The 19675-nt window shown below is 42.1% G+C and overlaps 1 protein-coding gene across 3 annotated transcripts in view; it reads left to right on the top strand.

Annotated features, from left to right (window-relative positions):
• Window positions 1-19675, top strand: part of ANK3 (ankyrin 3) — a 190823-nt gene that overhangs the window by 144632 nt on the left and 26516 nt on the right. For all 3 annotated transcript variants that reach the window (XM_059476633.1, XM_059476632.1, XM_059476631.1), the window contains 8 exons: window positions 507-718; window positions 2232-2439; window positions 2926-3022; window positions 4206-4434; window positions 5002-5127; window positions 5954-6076; window positions 8306-8387; window positions 11663-19348. In XM_059476633.1, coding sequence (XP_059332616.1) covers window positions 507-718; window positions 2232-2439; window positions 2926-3022; window positions 4206-4434; window positions 5002-5127; window positions 5954-6076; window positions 8306-8387; window positions 11663-19348 — 8763 coding nt within the window. The remainder of the gene's footprint in view (window positions 1-506; window positions 719-2231; window positions 2440-2925; window positions 3023-4205; window positions 4435-5001; window positions 5128-5953; window positions 6077-8305; window positions 8388-11662; window positions 19349-19675) is intronic.

The raw sequence follows: 19675 nt of genomic DNA, 5'->3' as shown, positions 1-19675 counted from the left end.
TGGCATGAAGGGAGATAGGCCATGGACTGACTGTGGTCTCCTGTGGTTTGCTTTATGTCAGAACTATATGGGGAAACAGGATGGGAATAAAGCTCTGGAAGACCAGATAGAAATAAGAGAGGGAAGAAACTTGACTGTCTCCTTCAGCTCTCCTTGGACTTCTGTGCCGTGTGACAAACCTGTCATTCTGTGGCAGCTGCTGAGACTGTCACATCTAGGGATTTCCTGAGGGGTTCAAAGGATTCTATACCTGACTATTTAGGTGTCCTAGCAAGTGTGTTTGCCTATTGCTGTTGGCCCTGATCATCAAGATTTATACAAAAGTTCACAGAAAAAAACCAAAGCTTGATAACTTGATAGCATTGAATGGCTTATTTTTTACTGCTGTAGTAAATAAATAATTATAAACCTCCCAACCTTCTTGGGCATTTTAAGGCTTATTCAAAGGCCCAGAAGTGTGTGGGATGAAGGGTATGCCTGAATGTTTGACCTGTCTGTGCCCGCAGAGCTGGACAGCGCGGAGGAGCTGGAGAAGAAGCGGATCTGCCGGATCGTCACCAAGGACTTCCCGCAGTACTTCGCCGTGGTTTCCCGCATCAAGCAGGAGAGCAACCAGATCGGGCCCGAGGGCGGCGTGCTGAGCAGCACCACGGTGCCTCGGGTGCAGGCCGCCTTCCCCGAGGGGGCTCTCACCAAGAGGATCCGCGTGGGGCTCCAGGTAAAGCTTCAGCTTCTCTCAGTGCACCTGGCTGGGTGCATGAGACTGGAAACCACAGAGCTTCCAGGAGCTCACACTGCTCACTACCAGTGGGGCTCCTTCACACCTGAGCTCTGAGTTGGCACGAGTCTGCAGGGCACGCTCAGTGTCCCTCAGGCACGGGGGGGTGCACAGTTCTCCTCCCTGTGGCACAGGCCCAGCTGCCCTTGGATCGCCCCCATGGTCATTGCTTAGCATCCCAGCAATGGAGAGAGGGAAGCAAAGACCTGGAGCTGTCAACACTACAGCCCCTGTGCAGTCCCTGTCTGCTGTGGCAAAGCAGCAGCTTGTGAGCAGGGTCACTGGGCTGCCCTCTGCCATGGGAATGGGTTTGGTAGGGATTACATGCAGCTGTTTGCCAGCTGCTACTGGGTCAAAACCCTCCCATGTACATCTGCTGTGTCTTAGGACATTCACCAGTGGCATTTCTAGGGGTGAAATCTGGAAAGACCATGTAGCTTAAATTCTACTTTAACTGCACAGAAAGTGGAGAAATATTCCATAGGAATGGGAGGCATCTTTGAGTTCAGTTAGTTATCACTTAGAATTCCCTTAATAGTATGACAAGTCATGAAAAAGAGATGCTGATTTGAATTGCAGTGCTTGAAATTCACGCTGAAACATTTCTGTTAAAGATATTTCACATCTCCAGATGGTTAATCTTGAGAAAATGGAAGTTGTGCTGTTCTGGTTATGCAGTTGCCTTGCCAGAGCTCCCCAGTGTGAGGGGAGTATGACAGCTCTGTATGCAGTGCTGTGACTGCAGTGTAACTGCATGGTCTCTGCATATCAGTGCACTCTGCAATTTGAATTATAGCAAGTCATGGGTCAGCCTGATTGAAACAGCCTTGAAAGTTTAAAAAAACTAAAATTAAAAGGCAAATAGATGCAGACTCCCATTAGCATGTCTGTCCCTTTTGACTGTAGAAAATGTGAAATTTACCTGTAAGTCTTTTGTAACTTCATGCATGCTTTGCGATTTTGACCCAAACAAGTATTTCTTTCTAATAATCACAGAAAGCACTGAGTACAGAGGTCATGTGGGGTGCAGTGTTCCTCAAGAGCATGAATCTGTGTTTGGCAGAGATGTAAGAATTGTCTGTCACCTCCAGGAGACAGTGTCTAGTCCTCACTTCTCAAGTGCAAAATAGGCCTGGTTTTGCATTTTGAAATTGTATGTAATGTCACTAAGAGCAAAACCAAACATGCTCTGAAAAACTCAGCAAATACTGCAGGGAACCTTCTGAGGTTTATAGTGTAGCTCTACCATTTAGCCTTTAGGAATTCAGGAGTGAGTTGTTGAATAAAAACTAAACATGAATTTCACTAGTAATCACCTTGAGAAGGTTTCGTGGTGGGGGAAAAATCTGCAGAAAATAAAAAGAAAATAGAATTATCATTTAGAAAATAATTCTGCATTTCTATAAACAGTTTGTAGCTCTAGTTTAAGTATGTATGTTCCCCATGTTGACAGGCTCAACCAGTTCCAGAAGAGATTGTCAAAAAAATCCTTGGAAACAAAGCAACATTCAGTCCCATTGTCACTGTGGAGCCAAGAAGAAGGAAGTTCCATAAGCCAATAACCATGACAATTCCTGTGCCACCTCCATCAGGAGAAGGAGTGACCAACGGGTACAAAGGAGACACGACTCCCAGCCTTCGACTCCTATGTAGCATTACAGGTTAGAGAAAACCCTGCTCTTTGCTAAGGCTGCTGTGGCAGCAGCAGCTCTGTGCCCGCTCTCACCACACCTGCATGATCAGCTCTCCTGAGCAAAACCAGCTGAGGTTATTTCCAAGGCTCCCACTGGTTCCATGAGCTTTTTATCTGGTCCCATTTTAAAAGAACTCTCCCAGCACGTGTTAAATTTCAGTCTTGGCTTTTAAATGTGCTTGTCAGTAAAAGTAGCTTGCAGCAGTAATTCTGTCCTAGCTGATATCAAGAGGGGGTTGCTGTTGACTTGTTCTTCGCTTACATCTTTGTTTTTTGTTGTGTGACGTGTGATGCTATGTAGCATTGTTGATGCTCCATGATAACGTGGAGCTCAGCTGCTGGAGAACATTAATGGCTAGGCTCTCTTTCAGTGTGTGGAGATAGAGATGTTCTTTATGCAGTCTGTGTGTGGCTAGTGTTTGAGAGGAAACCTGCCCGGTGTGTGTTTGCACAGGAGGCACGTCGCCCGCGCAGTGGGAGGACATCACGGGCACCACGCCGCTGACGTTCTCCAACGACTGCGTCTCCTTCACCACCAATGTTTCTGCCAGGTATGGGAGCAGACCCTGCCAGCTGCCCCTCAGGAGTGCCTTCCCTTGGCCAGCACCTGGATGGGAGGTTGTGTTCTGGCTTTCTGGAAGCCCCTCACAAGGCTGGTGGAGCGGTGATGGCCCCTACGCTGCTGTGTCCCTGCCCATCAGCATCCCACACACCCAGGGCTGCACACACACAGAGCTCTGCCCTGGCTGGGACAGGGGCTTCTGGCTGGCGCACAGCCTGTTCCTCTGAAAGCTGCCATGCCACACAGGGCTTTGGTTTTGCTGTAAATGGCAACAGAGAGAGAAAGCTCAAAATGTTCATCCCGTTTAAAAAAAAGGGGGGGGCGGGGGGATCATAACAATGCATTTGTTTAAAAATTTAAAGATTATTAACTTCTGGCTGTGGGCTTTTTAGTTGAAAATTATATTAAATTGCTCTCGCAAAAATAGCTTTTGCAAAAAATGGTGAGTTCAAATCAGTCTTGATGGACTTGATGGACTTGCATGCTAAATGGAGGCATTTGCCAGGATTCGTACAAATCCTAGTGAAGAAAATTCATGACATAGAATGTAGAGCGTTTATCAATCAGTAAATGACATTGCAACTATAAAAACTTTTATGAAAAGAGAACTGCTGGAAAACTAAATAGATCAGGGCTGAAATATTGTAGGAAAGACTGATACAAGGTATAAATTATTGTTATCATACTTGTCTTCAAACTCTTAATCATAAGATGAGAAAATAACAGTGTAGCACCTGTCTGTGGAGACTTCACCATGGGCATGTTTGGTTCAGCCTGAATGGGAGATGTGATTTGCTGTGTATGTTATAAATGTGTTTGTTTTAGCAAATCAAATGTATAGTGAAGCATCAGCACATTACAGGATATTAAAGGTCACATGAAATTCAATTTCCTCACTTTGGCTCAAATGAGCCTGCAGATTGATAGTTTTATGAGATATCAGTCTGAAAAGGGTTAGCTAGGTATGTCAGCATTTCATTGACAGGTATTCCCATTTCTGCATGTTTAAAGCTGTGCTGAGAGTAGAAGAATAATTACAGCTCTGGCAATTCTGCAAGGACAGTACACATGCAAAATGACCAAGGATACAGAACACAGTTTCTCTTTAAGCCTTAATGAATTGTTGGAGCATAATGAAAAGTTGATTGAATGGTTTGCTTTTCCCCACTCAGATTTTGGCTCGCAGACTGCCACCAAGTACTAGAGACTGTTGGGCTGGCAACACAGCTTTACAGAGAATTAATATGTGTTCCTTACATGGCAAAGTTTGTGATATTTGCCAAAATGAATGACCCCGTGGAATCCAATTTGCGCTGCTTCTGCATGACTGACGACAAAGTGGACAAAACCCTGGAGCAACAAGAGAACTTTGAGGAAGTTGCCAGGAGCAAAGACATTGAGGTACATTGCTTGCAGCTGGCTTCCTCCTTGTGTGTTTTCCAAGTAGCAGCAGCTCCTGCAAAAACCACACAAGCCCTGTTAAACAAAGGTTCACAGCAAGGCTGTGGCATGAGAATTCTCAAAGGAAGAACAGAACAGGGCGAGACTGGAGGAGCAGGAGGACTTGTGGGTGCCCCAGTGCAGTCTGCAGTGGGATTTGCCCTCGCTGCTGTCAGGTAGCCCTGGCTGGGCTTTGCAGACAGAGGGAATTCCTTCTCATTGGCCCTGCAGGCATACGGGCATGAGTAGGACTGGCTTGTGGTCAAATCACAGTCACTAACTTATTGTTTCTCAAAGTAAATTACACACTGTTACTTTAGAAAAGCCAGTCAGGTGGCTCGTGGTTTTCCAAACTGCCTGTACTCATAACACCTTGCCATAGTGCACAGTGATATTCTAATTTGTTGTTGAATGTAACCAGGCGGGGACTTGTGTTAAACTCAGGAATGATGTTGGGGAAAATCATGATGTTTATATGAATCTACTATTAAAAGAGGTTTTATTGACATTTTGTTCTTGCTTTGGTAGGTTCTTGAAGGAAAACCTATTTATGTTGATTGCTATGGAAATCTGGCCCCTTTGACTAAAGGAGGACAGCAGCTTGTTTTTAATTTTTATGCTTTCAAAGAAAATAGACTGCCATTCTCTATCAAGGTAAAAGAAAAACAAACTAAATAAATGATCCTATTGCTTTCCTCCCTTCCCACAGTCCCACTTCCCCTTTTCAGCCCTACAGGACTAACTTGCCCCTAGGGTGTGAGTGTGGTTCTTTAATATGTGAATAACATGGAGAGGGTGCTTTGCTTGAAGCCACAGCAGAACTGCTGGCACATCTGGGAGCAGAATACCCATGATATGGATTGACAGCCTTTTACTAAAACCATATCTCAAATTGGAGTCCCCACATATATACCAGTAGGTGACAATTTCTGAGGGTTTAAGCAAAGGAGATGCATCCAATAACATCCTGTACTTCAGAACAGCCTGCAGAAGGTGTGTGCAGACTGTTCATCTCTAAAAGGCCAGGAATGGTGCTCACTTTGCTTAGCCTTGTCACAGCTGCCCTGCTGGAGAGGTTGTTAAGCATTTTGGTAAACGCAAGGGCAAAACATGGCAGGATGAAATGAAGTGGGCAGACAGTGCCTGTCAGTAACACCCCAGTATGAAACTCTCAGGTTGGACTCACTCAGCACCTTGTCTTGCATGGATTTGCCATCAGGGAGCTTCAGGCTGACCTAAAACTCTTTCACAGTAACACATTTTCTCCTTCAGCAGCTCAGGCTGAGCTCCAGCTTGGTATTATTAGTGTTTACACACTAGAAAGCTCCTTGTAGAAAGAAATTCTGAGAACTGTTCCAGAAACCTCCTCTAGGACTCTGAATTACTACATATTACTATTACTACTATATTACTATTACTACATCTTACTAATGCCTCAATTACTACATATTACTATGCTAAAGCAAAATTTCTTTTCCAGGTAAGAGACACCAGCCAGGAGCCCTGTGGTCGATTATCATTTTTGAAAGAACCAAAGACTACAAAAGGACTGCCACAAACAGCTGTTTGCAACTTGAATATCACTCTGCCAGCACACAAAAAGGTATTTGTTTGGAAAAGTAAACATTTTTCTTAGGGTTGGGTTGGATTTGTTTTTGTTCCTTTGGTTTTTGTCTCTCTTTTTTTTTTTTTTTTTTTTTTAAATTTCCTGCTAGTCATAAAGAAACCTTGTGAACTGTCAGTAATGAGAATGCTTTGGAATATGACAAAGGCTTTGAAAATGTATGTTTTATTGGTTTCTTGTATGTAGAACGCTTTTAAAGTCTCTTGTTACTGTGGTGTCAAGTTCCTGTAATTTTTACAGTTCTGTTTACAGCTCATGCTTCAGCCTGCAAGTCATAGGTTTATGCTTTCAGTAATGTCACGTGTTTATTTGCATTGGATGTAAGATTTTTTTCTTTTCTTTTGTGTTGGCATTTTGGATTTGCTTTGCCTTATAAATCAGCTTGCATTTTGTGCTCCCAATTTGGTCCTTTTCATATCCTGATATTCTTTTCCCTGCTGTCCATTATAATATTCCTTGTCTCTGCAATGCATCTTGGGACCAAAAGGAAACAGAGTCAGATCAAGATGATGAGGTAATATACACACTGTCTTCTGTTTTTATTTCCTTCAGATTTAGTGAAGAAAAGTAGTATGTTATAGAAAAAAACAAACAACTATTTTTAATGGTGGTGTTGAGATGATACCTACAGAAAAATAACCACATCCTCAGCTTCTGATAGGCTGCTGTAAAACAGTAGAGCTGCTCAAATATGGGATACCCCATGATTATAAATTATGAAATTAAACCAAGCACTGAACAAAAGCAACTAATTTTCTTTTGAAAAGGGATATATTTATGACTATGAGAAGTAGTCAAATTTTGGCAAAAACTCAGGAGGAGTTTAGTGGATAATATTTTACCTCTTGGAGTAACACTGACACTGCTATGGTAACTTGTATTTTTGAGAAGGAAAAAGATACTGCTGAGGCCACAATAGTGGCTTTTAATATCTCACCTCTGTAAATAAACTGGATTCTTTCTAAAAAAGCAAACCAGCCAAGAGCAATTTCTAAATATTGTGTTCAAGTCTATTTTCAAATGAACCTCAGATATTTGCAGCTCAAAACCCACTGTTTCATGGAAACTGCAATGTTAGATTGTCAGAAAACTGAGTGGGTTTTACTCATTAGAGGTAGGTAGAGATGAGATCATCTTGTAGAAGAAACAACATAGGTGTTTCCAATTTGCCTAGCAGCAATATTTCTTTCTGTTCCTGGTGGCAAATAAATAGCAGTTGTCACCTGCTGGTTAGAGTAGCTAAAAAAACTCCAAACAATGCAACCCAAAGCATTCCTTACATGTTAAAAAATAATAATAGCAAAAACATCACTTTACTTCCATAGAATTTGTTCCCAATGAGCTATTATATGGCTATAATAATAGTTCTCTTTCTAAACAGACTGTATTTTTAGCCACATATTTTGAGTTTATCTCTGAAGGACTATTAATATTAAAGACACCACACTAGCACCTATCCTGCTGAACACAGCAACTTATGAGGCAATTTATTAGTTAACAAGAGGAGTCTGCTTTCTAATCCACATCTTTGCATTTTGTGCATATTAAAAAATCCCCTCCCATGCCTTTTTTTGTCCTTAATGTATTCACTTTAAAGCCAGTTGTACATCGTGGTGTGTGTGCTTTCGGGACAAGCTAATCTGGGGGCAATACTCAATCGGTCACTCACTCTTATGAATGTTTTGTCTCTACCTGTAGTCTTTTGTGTTCACCTCCTGTTTCTAGCCAAAGGTGGTTTATTTTACAGAGAATGAACAAAATCACGCCATCTCTATTAGCGTGAAGCAGTTTATTAAGTGATAATGCAATAAGACAGTACGGAGATGCTTTAAGGCAGGATAATGAGCTGCTTCTGCTGTCTCAGCTCTTCTACCTCAGGAGCAGAGGAATGAACCTGAGGGCTCACTGTAGGGTTGCAGTCCCTCCCTGCTTGCTGCAGAAGGGTGGTCACTCACAGCAGGTTTCTGTGCTGCCTGCCTGGCACTCATCTCACAGCACCCAGGAGCAGAGGCTGCCTCTGCCCCCTCCCTGCCTGCTCGCCCAAATTCGGCTTCAGCATGCCGTCCTGAAGCTGAATGGAAGCACCCTTTCTCCCCCGAGGGGTTGTGTGCCACGAAAAGCGGCCCATCCTGCTCAGGTGTGAGGACTGCTCTGTTCAGATGGAGGCAGTGGTTCCCCAGCCCTAAATGCTGCTGTGTTTTGTTGCAGACGGAGAAGGCTGACCGGCGCCAGAACTTCGTCTCCCTTGCTTTACGTAAGCGCTACAGCTATCTGACTGAGCCTGGAATGAGTGAGTTGCTCTTACCAAAGTACTAAGCCATGTAGATGTGATTGTTCATAAGAAGAGACATTTTTTCTATAAACGTTGTATTTGGTGTCATTCTGGGGAAAAAATTAAAAAAAAAATAAAAGGAGAAAAGGAAACAAAAAGCTGTCTAAAACAAAACTCTTGGATGGTCTGTGAACTCTTGTGTTGTGAGAGCTTGAGGAATCCTGACTGGCAAATTATGTGTGTTAGTTAAGTAAAAATATAATAGTTTTTAAAAATGCAATGTAGTTCCAGAGTAGGAGGATTGCAAATTACTTTCAAAAAGAGTCTCTTCATCTCCCCTTTGAAGCATTAGAGAAAGATGCTGTAGAACAGGATGTTACACAAAGATGCAGAAAACCACTCAGATAAGCGGTTACATGTTTAGATGTTTAACCAAAATAGAGTCTCTCATATTTTATATTTTCCCTCTTCTTTCTCCTCCCCTTCCCTTTTTCCTCTGTTCCCTGCAGATGCTTTTTATTCCCTGGCACCACACATTGCTTCTTCCTAAACATGTGTTCCCCTTGACCAGACCTGTGGCATTCTTTTCCTCCCCAGTTAAATACAATAATGTATTTGGCTTAGCTTTTCTTCCTCACTTCTCCTCTATAAGGTCAACTGCTATTGTTTCCCATTTCCAGGCTTTTTCTTGCCTTTTTTTCCCCCCACTTTTGACTTCTCAGTTGCTACCCTGCCACAGACCCTTTGATATAATTCCATAAAATCCATAGACAAACTTCATCGGGTCTTGGGAGTTCTCACTGGATGGCTGCTGCTTAATTATCCTATAAGATCTGTGGCTTCTTTGGATCAGATGTGCTCCAGAATATGTTGCACTTCTCAGGCCGGGAAGAAGACTCCAAGCATATAACATCTGAAGAAGCTCTCAGATCTGCTGAGACATCTTGATGGACTGTTAAGGTATTGTCACAGGCTTGATTGGAACTGAGAGAGGGGGAAAATGAAATTGCTGGAAAGAAGCTTGATGACTGTATATCATTCACAATAAATTTTTCCCCCCTCACTGGGAGGGAAAAAAAGTCTTATTTATTCACCAAAGGTCCATTAAGTATTATTCGCAAAAAATTGTCAGATTGTTTTTGCTCTTCAACTGCAAAGAGGAGCACAGAAGCGGCATCTTAAATGTCTCTGAATCTGTGATTTGACAGGCAAAAAGGAGTGAGGAGGGCAGCCTGACAGCCTAGTCAGTTGTGACAGACCAGCTCGTGATGGTGCAATGGGGTTCCAGTGAAGACACGTCCTAACACTAACTGCTGAACAAGTTATTAGTTCTTTTCAGAATCATTTTGGAGCTTGTTTCTTGAACTCAAGACTCTATGAACATCTAGTGAATGTCAGCAGCTACTGCTAATTAAATCTTCATGATAAATAATAGTATTTATAATAGCTTCCTAATAGTTGATTTGATTAAGTACATTTTGGGGTTTTTGTTCAGGTGAGGAGAGAGAAGTGTATTTCCACTTTAAAATATTGTAGTACGAAAAGTGGGCATTTCTTGATTCAGTCTGTGCCAGTCAGGGCTAGTACTCAAGCTCTCTTCAACAAAAATGTTTTTATGAAGTATCACCAGCCATCCACACTGACTTCTGGGCTTTTATTGGCTTCTATAGGATCAGCACATTTCTCCTTGCAGGATATGGACCTGTGGTGCACTGAATATTCACTATTCTATAGGAGTGTGTGTGCTGAAACAGTTCAGTGTTAGCCTTGTGGAGCTTCTTTCACTGTGAGTTACTGTCTATCTACAAGACAGATCAAGCAGGTTTGACAAATTATTAGTGTAACTTTAGAGAAAGGTATGTTGAATAAGTTCTTTGCATATTTTAGCTCCATTTCTAATTCCAACTTTAAAGGAAAACAAAAATTCCTCAAAGTTGCTTTCAGTGTCAACTCTCTGAATGTTATTGCTGTATCAGAGGATATGTTTGTGTAATGCAATTCCCAGAAATACTTTCTGACATGACTGCCTCCTGTGATGCAAAATGTGGTTGATGATAATTCTGTTTAAATGCCTATGAATAAGCTGAGAGTTCTGGGGGATGATAACATTTAACAGGTTTGTCCTTGCTAGGAATTTATTTCATAATCTATTTTCCTTTGACTGCTTTTCTAATGTTACCTTTTGAGAACTGTAAAGTTGAACAGGTCTGTCTTTGAGCTGATACAAGAAATCTCCTCAAAAGGTACCAAGACACTACATCTTGTAGAAAAAGTGTACTCTTCTTTAATGACCTCTTGTGAAATTTTGTAAGGTTTATGTATTTGTGCTTAATACACCATACGAAATGGATTAATCTGTGTGCTCGTTCTGACATGACATTTGTGCATGAATAAAAACTGATTCAGTTGCTTTGCCTGCTCACAACTATCATACATCATACTTGCCACATTTCATTTACAACATATGCTTCTTAAAATCATTTCATGAAAAGTTTTACTTTCGTTTTTACCAGACAAAAGGAATATTGCATGAGAAACAAATGCATATGTTCCTTTCTTTCTTTTTTCTTTTTTTTTTTTTTTAATATTGACTCAGAAAAGCTCTTGCTCTTATTGGCTTTGTGAGTGTGAAGCATATCCGAACTGTGCATGGAAGATATAGATTTGAATTTATTCCAGTTGCTTCACAGTTTGCACATCAATTGCCTGTCACTTAAAGGAATTTTGGTTTCTGCATGAAATAGTTCTGAAGCGGTTTAAAAAAATATTTTAGCTACATAATGTCATTTTACGCAAGTTTATATTTTTATATAGGATCAAATCTGAACAGAACAACAATAGAAATTATTAAATGGATAATTCTAATAGTTGCACAAAGCAGAGACATACCTAAACAGGCAAAATAAAGCTGATATGAGTATTTCAGAAGTAGCACATCAGAAAGTCAATAGGAAGTAAGAGAAGAAATTTTGATGTGGCTTTATTTTTACCTTATGGATTCCTTTTGTGTGTTTTCTGTTCTCCATTGTTTGCAGATTTGGTTGCTATGTGCTTTCCGTCTTCCATTTCATGTTGCTTTTTGGTTCGGACCAGTTATCAGTATATGGCTCGTTCCTAATTTTTTCTTTCCTTTTTTAAATCTTCTTTTGCCTCTTCCATCCCAACTCATGCAAACAATTGTACTTGCTTTTTGTAATATTACAACGTTTACTGACCAATTTTCTTCTCTGGTCTCTCTGTTTTTCAACCATTTTTGTTGATTTTTATGTTTGATTTTAATTTAACAATTTAAGAAACAGTTGAACGGAGTGCAGGAGCAACAAGATCCCTACCTGCTACTTACTCATACAAGCCATTCTTTTCAACACGGCCATATCAGTCATGGACAACAGCTCCAATTACAGTGCCTGGGCAAACCAAATCAGGCTTCACTTCCTTATCAAGCTCTTCCTCTAACACTCCTACAGCTTCCCCATTAAAATCAATATGGTCTGTTTCTTCTACTTCTCCAATCAAATCCACGTTAGGAGCTTCTACCACGTCTTCAGTTAAATCTGTTAGTGATGTAGCATCTCCGATTAGATCGTTTCGGACAATCTCTTCGCCAATAAAAACTGTGGTCTCGCAGCCTCCCTACAACATGCAGGTCACTTCAGGCTCTTTCATCAGAGCTCCCGCAGTCACAGAAGCTGCCAGTCTCAAAGGGCTGGCCTCCACTACCACATTCCCCTCTCGGACATCTCCAGTGACTACAGCAGGATCTCTCTTGGAGAGATCATCCATAACCATGACGCCTCCAGCATCCCCCAAATCCAACATTAACATGTACTCTTCGAGCTTGCCACTTAAATCGGTCATCACATCAGCATCCTCACTTTTATCGTCCCCTCTAAAGTCAGTGGTGTCACCTGCTAAGTCAGCAGTTGATGCTGTTTCATCCACTAAAGTCATGATGGCCTCGTCTCTCTCGTCGCCAGCAAAACATGTAGCTGGGCACACAGATGTACCATTGCTCAATGGGTCTGTGTCACCTCTGAAATACCCATCCTCTGCCAACTTAATAAACGGATCCAAAGCTGCAGGTGTTTTTCAAGACAAGATCTCTGCAGCTGCACATTCTGCAACTTGTGCTGCTAACGCAGTTGCTGACACGGCTGAGAGAGTGTTTTCAACAGCTACAACAATGTCATTTTCTCCACTCAGGTCATTTGTGTCTTCAGCACCATCAGCTTTCCAGTCAATGAGAACTCCTCCTGCAGGTGCTTTGTACACAGCCCTTGGGTCAATATCTGCAACTACCTCATCAGTAACTTCATCAACAATAACAGTGCCGGTATATTCTGTAGTCAATGTTTTGTCTGAACCAGCATTAAAGAAGCTCCCAGAGTCGTCTTCGCTTACAAAATCAGCCGCTGCGTTACTGTCACCTATTAAAACATTGACTACAGAGGCGCGCACGCAGCCTACCTTTACTCGAACTTCATCTCCAATAAAATCATCCTTGTTTTTAGCACCCTCTGCTCTCAAACTGTCCACACCATCTTCCTTATCCTCCAGTCAGGAGATACTGAAAGATGTTGCTGAAATGAAAGAGGATCTGATAAGAATGACTGCGATATTGCAGACAGATGTCGCAGAGGAGAAGCCGTTCCAACCTGACATACCAAAAGAGGGTAGAATTGATGATGAAGAGCCCTTTAAAATTGTTGAGAAAGTAAAAGAGGACTTAGTAAAAGTTAGTGAGATTCTGAAAAAGGATGTGTGTTTAGAAAGTAAAGGGTCGGCTAAAGTACCCAAAAGTGATCAAGGACACCTGTCTGAGGATGACTGGGTAGAGTTCAGTACAGAGGAGATTGATGAAGCGAGACAGCAAGCTTTGACAAGCCCTCCTATATCTGTTCCAGAGAAGGTCCAAATTAAAACTAAAACCATGTCGGAAAAGGATTATAGCTTGTCAAAAGTTATTGATTACTTAGCGAATGATATCGGTAGCAGTTCATTAACAAGCATAAAGTACAAGTTTGAAGAGGGGAAAAAAGAAGGTGAAGAGAGACAAAAGCGCATTTTAAAACCAGCCATCGCTTTGCAGGAACATAAACTTAAAATGCCTCCAGCCTCCATGAGGCCTTCAACATCGGAAAAGGAGTTATGTAAAATTGCAGACTCCTTTTTTGGAACAGACACTATTTTGGAGTCTCCAGATGACTTTTCTCAACATGATCAAGATAAAAGTCCCTTGTCTGACAGTGGCTTTGAAACGAGGAGCGAAAAGACACCTTCTGCCCCACAAAGTGCTGAAAGCACAGGGCCAAAACCACTTTTCCATGATGTGCCCATCCCTCCTGTCATTACAGAAACAAGAACTGAAGTAGTTCACGTCATCCGCAGCTATGAACCATCTTCGGAAGATATTCCAGAGCAGAAGGCAGAGGAGCTACCAGCTTCAAAACCTTCCCCTACATTTATGGAGCTGGAGCAAAAACCTTCTGGATCCATTAAAGAGAAGGTTAAAGCTTTTCAAATGAAAGCCAGTGGCAGTGAAGAGGACGACCATAAGTGCGTCCTTGGTAAAGGTGTCCGAGTAAAAGAAGAAACTCATATCACTACAACAACTAGGATGGTTTATCATAAACCTCCGTGCACAGAAAGCACCTCTGAAAGAATTGAGGAAACAATGTCTGTTCATGACATAATGAAAGCCTTTCAGTCTGGACGTGACCCTTCCAAAGAACTGGCAGGTCTGTTTGAACATAAATCATCAGTAACATCCGATGTTAGCAAGTCTGCTGAAACTTCACCACAACATGCAGAGAAGGACAGCAAAATGAAACCCAAACTGGAGCGAATAATAGAGGTCCATATTGAACAAGGTAATCAGGCTGAACCTACTGAAGTCATTATTAGAGAAACAAAAAAGCATCCAGAAAAAGAAATGTATGTATATCAGAAAGACTTACCTCGGGGAGATATTAACTTAAAAGAGTTGGAAAAACATGATGCTTTTCCTTGTTCAGACGAACAAGGTCAGCAAGAAGAAGAGGAGCTCACGGCCGAAGAGTCACTTCCTTCTTATCTGGAATCCTCTAGAGTTAACACTCCTGTGTCCCAGGAAGAAGACAGTCGCCCTAGTTCTGCTCAACTCATGTCTGATGACTCTTACAAAACACTGAAGCTTTTGAGTCAGCACTCAGTAGAATACCATGATGATGAGTTGTCAGAACTAAGAGGGGAGTCTTACAGGTTTGCTGAGAAAATGCTTCTTTCAGAAAAGCTAGATGTGTCTCATTCTGATACTGAGGAGTCAGTTACTGACCATGCTCTACCCCTTAGTGTAGAGTTACAGGGGACTGATAAACGATGCAGAGAAAAAGTAGCTACTGCCCCCAAAAAAGAGATTATCTCCAAAATCTATAAAGATGTATCTGAAAATGGTGTAGGTAAAATGTCTAAGGAGGATCATTATGATAAAGTGACAGTGTTACACTACACTGGAGATGTTAGTAGTCACAAACATGCAATGTGGATGCGCTTTACTGAGGACAGATTAGACAGAGGTAGAGAAAAGTTGATATATGAAGACAGGGTGGACAGGACTGTTAAAGAGGCAGAAGAAAAACTGACTGAAGTATCCCAGTTTTTTCGGGATAAAACAGAGAAGTTGAATGATGAGCTACAGTCTCCAGAGAAAAAGCAGCATAAAAAAAATGGCAAGGAAATACATTCTAGCCAGAGCTCTGCAAGCAGCAGCCCCGAGAAGGTTCTGCTCTCTGAATTGCCATCATCTGGGGATGATTGGAGTAAGGTGAAGCAGTATGCACACGATGGGAAGTGCTTTCCCAAGGTGGATGAAAGGAAAGCATCCAGTTTGCCCAGCAGTCCTGAAAAAAGGATATATGTGCAACCTGCAGAGGACTCTAAACGAACTATGGAACACAAAGGAAGTGCTCAGCAGACTGGAGTGCCTGAGACTGGATTTCAGCTGAAGCAGTCAAAGCTCAGTTCCATTAGGCTTAAATTTGAGCAAGGTATAAGTCCCAGAAGTAAGGACGTAACTCAAGAAGAAAAAAAACTGGATGGTCAGTCCAAAATTCCAGTAAAAAAGTTGCAAGAAAGTAAGTTACCAGTGTATCAGTCCTATTCAAGAGAGAAACACGCAAAGCAAATAGAGGTCATTGATGGGAGCACAGCTTTACAGAAAGAGGTGAAAATACAGGAAGACCTTGTTCCAGGTAAAGGGAAAGCTGTGGAAGACTCTCGTGCTTCAGACACACAAAGAACTGAGATGAGGAAAGGCGTGGCAGAATGCATTTCAGAACCACGGGCAAAAGACCTGGCGTATGGCTCAGACTCAACAGCGAAGGGACACTGGGACAAAAAAATCTATAGGACGTGGGAAAGTCCTGGAACTTCTAACCATAAAACACAGAAGGAAAAGCTTTCACATGTGCTGGTTCCAGATACAGTAAAAGAAAACCATGTTGATCATGCTGAATCTAAAACTGACCAAAAAAGTGAATTTATCACTGTGACAGAGCACAAAGTGGCCTCAAATGGAATCCATTCGGAAGAAGTGAAGGAACTGACTGTAAAATCCCCCTCAAAGAGGGTTTTATACAGAGAATTTGTTGTCAGGGAGGGGGAACGTAATGGTGAAGTGGCTGATAAAGTATCCAAAAGGAAAGAAGAAATTGCTGTGTCCCATATCCCAGTCAGAATTGTTGAGGAGAAGAGAGCCATGCTTGATGGTGTCTATGAACTTTCAGCTAAAGTATCCCAATCAGCTGTGATTCAGGAGAAAGTTGAAAGGCAGATTGATTATGTGGAAGATGAAAAAATAAAGCATTCAGAAATCAGAAAGGTTACCAAGCAGCAGAGCTCAATGGGTTTAAGTCCTCCTGCTGAGGAAACAGAGCTATCCCCTAGCAAATCACCAGATTCTTTAGAAGGTAGCCCAGGAAAGGAATTTCCTTCAAGTGACATAGCTGACCCCGGTGCCAGTGATTACTTGAATAAAGTTGCACCGCTAGTGAGCACTGAGGGAGTAAAAGAAATTAAGACTTTACCTGTTTATGTCAGTTTTGTTCAAGTAGGAAAGCAATATGAGAAAGAGGTGCAACAAGGTAGTATAAAAAAAATTGTCAGTCAGGAAAGTAAGACGGTACAAGAGACGAGGGGGACATTTTACACAGCTAGGCAGCAGAAACAGCCTCCTTCTCCACAAGGTAGTCCAGAGGATGACACGCTAGAACAAGTGTCCTTTATAGACAGCTCTGGTAAAAGCCCTTTAACACCAGAAACACCGAGTTCAGAGGAAGTGAGTTACGAGTTTACATCTAAAACACCTGACTCACTAATAGCTTATATCCCAGGCAAGCCCAGCCCTATACCTGAGGTGTCTGAGGAGTCAGAGGAGGAAGCAGAGGCTAAGACAACATCAGTGAAACAGGCAGAGGTTGAGGAACCACAGATTGACAAAACATTACCTAATCTTATAAATAAGGACTCTAACAAAAGACCCAAAGGTAACAGAGTTGCCTATATTGAATTCCCTCCTCCTCCACCACTGGATGCAGATCAAGGTGAATCAGAAAAGAAGCCTCATTATTCCACTGAGAGTGAGATGGAGATGACTGAAGTGAACTTGCAAGATGAACACGACAAGTGCCAGCTGGCTGAACCTGTCATCAGAGTGCAGCCACCTTCTCCTGTGCCACCGGGAGCAGATGTCAGTGACTCCAGTGATGATGAATCCCTCTATCAGCCCGTTCCGCTTAAAAAGTATACGTTCAAACTGAAAGAGCTGGAAGATGACCACAAAGAGACCTCAAAACCCAAAGCCCCTGAAAAGATTGAGAAACAGAAAGAGTTAGGACATCCCACTTCTGGGAAACCCAATGAGTTTGACAATGGGGTTGAGTCACCCCAGAATGATGTAGTGCAAAATGGGAGTAACAATGACCAGTCTGTCACAGAGTGTTCCATAGCAACCACTGCAGAATTCTCCCATGATACCGATGCGACAGAGATTGACTCTCTGGACGGTTATGATTTGCAAGATGAAGATGATGGTTTAACTGAGAGTGATTCTAAACTTGCAGGTCCGGCAGTTGAAACCAAAAAGGACGTATGGACTACAGAAGGCATTCTAAAGCAGACTGATCGCTGCTTTAGCCAGAGTAAGCTTGAAGTCATTGAGGAGGAAGGCAAGGTAGGCCCTGAAGAAGACAAGACACCTTCCAAAGGTCCATCTTCTGACAAAGCTGGAGATAAGAGCGATAAGAAGTCAGGGGCGCAGTTTTTCTCTTTGGAAGGCAGACACCCTGACAGGACTGTATTTCCTGACTCGTATTTCAGTTACAAAGTAGACGAAGAATTCGCAACACCTTTCAAAACTGTGGCCACCAAGAGTCTAGATTTTGACCCGTGGTCGAATAACCGAGGTGACGATGAAGTGTTTGAGACTAAATCGAGGGAGGATGAGGCTAAGCCATTTGGTCTGGCGGTGGAAGACAGATCTCAAGCAACAACACCTGACACAACACCAGCCAGAACTCCAACAGATGAGAGTACGCCAACTAGCGAGCCCAACCCCTTCCCATTTCATGAGGGGAAGATGTTTGAGATGACTCGCAGTGGTGCAATTGACATGAGCAAGAGGGATTTTGTTGAAGAAAGACTCCAATTTTTTCAGATTGGTGAGCATACTTCTGAAGGGAAGTCAGGGGACAAGGGGGAAGGGGATAAAAGTACAGTCACTGCCATCACACAGCCACAGGCAGGGGACAGCACTGTAGAAACAACCCTAGAGAGACCAGTAGAAACAACAGCAGTTGAAAATATGCCCGGCATCCAGGCCAGTGGAGATTGCATGGAACAAACACTTGGTAGTAACTCCCTGGAGAAATCATCGGCAGCAGTAAACGCTTCCAAAGTTGATCCCAAATTGCGCACACCAATTAAAATGGGAATTTCTGCTTCCACCATGACTCTGAAGAAAGATGGCCCTGGAGAAGTGACAGATAAGATAGAAGCTGTGATGCCAAGTGGTGAGGGATTAGAAAATGAAACTGTAGAAGTGATTGCGAGTTCAGCTTCTAGCCAGACGAGCTGTAGGCAAACAGAAAACACTGATTTTCCAAAAGATAATTTTAATAACAACAACAATTTGGATTCATCTGCTGTCCCTACAGATGATATTCCCTGTAATGTAGTGCTAAAAGAACATTTGGAACCGAAATGTTCCCTCCAGAAAGCTAATCAAGCGAAAAGCACTTCAGGAAAAGGTACAGGGACAACACAAGGACACAGAGTAAGAGATAAGCAAAAGCCACACGGAGAGCAGCAAAAATCAACAGAGTTGGTAGGAGCTAGAGGAAAATCAAAGCTTCCTGTAAAGGCCAGCTCAGTAAAACAAGTCTTTTCCCAAAATAATCTCCAAAGCAATACAGGGAGTAAAGCGAAAGAGGCTAGTAAGCCTGACAAAGCAAAGCAAAATAATTCTTCTCCCTGTCTAGAAGCAAGGTCTAGGATTCCTATAAAAAACACACATAGGAGTAATCTAGCTAGAAGAACTCCAGCCCTGCCAAAACAAGAGCAGGTAGAGAAAGAAAAACCAAAACAACTTCCTTCTAAATTACCAGTAAAGGTAAGATCTACCTCCGTCACCATGACAACAGTTAAAGTAAAGAAAAATCAGCTTAGGGAGGTATGTAAACATTCTATTGAATATTTTAAGGGAATTAGTGGTGAGACATTAAAGCTTGTGGATCGTCTTTCTGATGAAGAGAAAAAGATGCAGTCAGAGGTCTCTGATGATGAAGAAGACAGTACATCAAGGAACACATCCTTATCAGAAGCTACTCAAGTTTACCTGCCTTCCATTACACCGAAGTCTGCTAGAGACATGAGAACAGAGGCAGCATCTATAAAATCAAAGAGTGAAAAGGCCGACAGTGAGAGGAGGAGGAGTAAGAGGACTGGTGAGAATGAAGGCAGTCAGGTTTCTGGAGCTCTCATGGCTCACCTCGTGGAGATCAAGCCTAGTTTGTAAAACTTTCAACTTGTTGATCCTAGTGCATGAACTGTTGTGATTGCCTGTGGAGTGACTTAACTGTAGTTTTCATTCTGTCATTGTCATCTGTATGTGCTGTCTTATTCTCTTTTTTCTTCCTTCAAACAAATTCTGTACTGTAGAAAGCTAGTGAAGCATGCCAAAGACATTCATGTAACTCAGAAATTGATGTAACTCAGAAATTGAAAGATGTCTTTTGTGACAGTATATTTGTTCTGTCAAAGTAGAGAAAATA

This window comes from Ammospiza nelsoni, chromosome 8, assembly GCF_027579445.1.
Source record: "Ammospiza nelsoni isolate bAmmNel1 chromosome 8, bAmmNel1.pri, whole genome shotgun sequence".
NCBI classification, from domain to species: Eukaryota; Metazoa; Chordata; class Aves; order Passeriformes; family Passerellidae; genus Ammospiza; species Ammospiza nelsoni.
The sequence above is the reverse complement of the archived record's forward strand: the minus strand, read 5'-3'. Positions and strand labels throughout refer to the sequence as shown.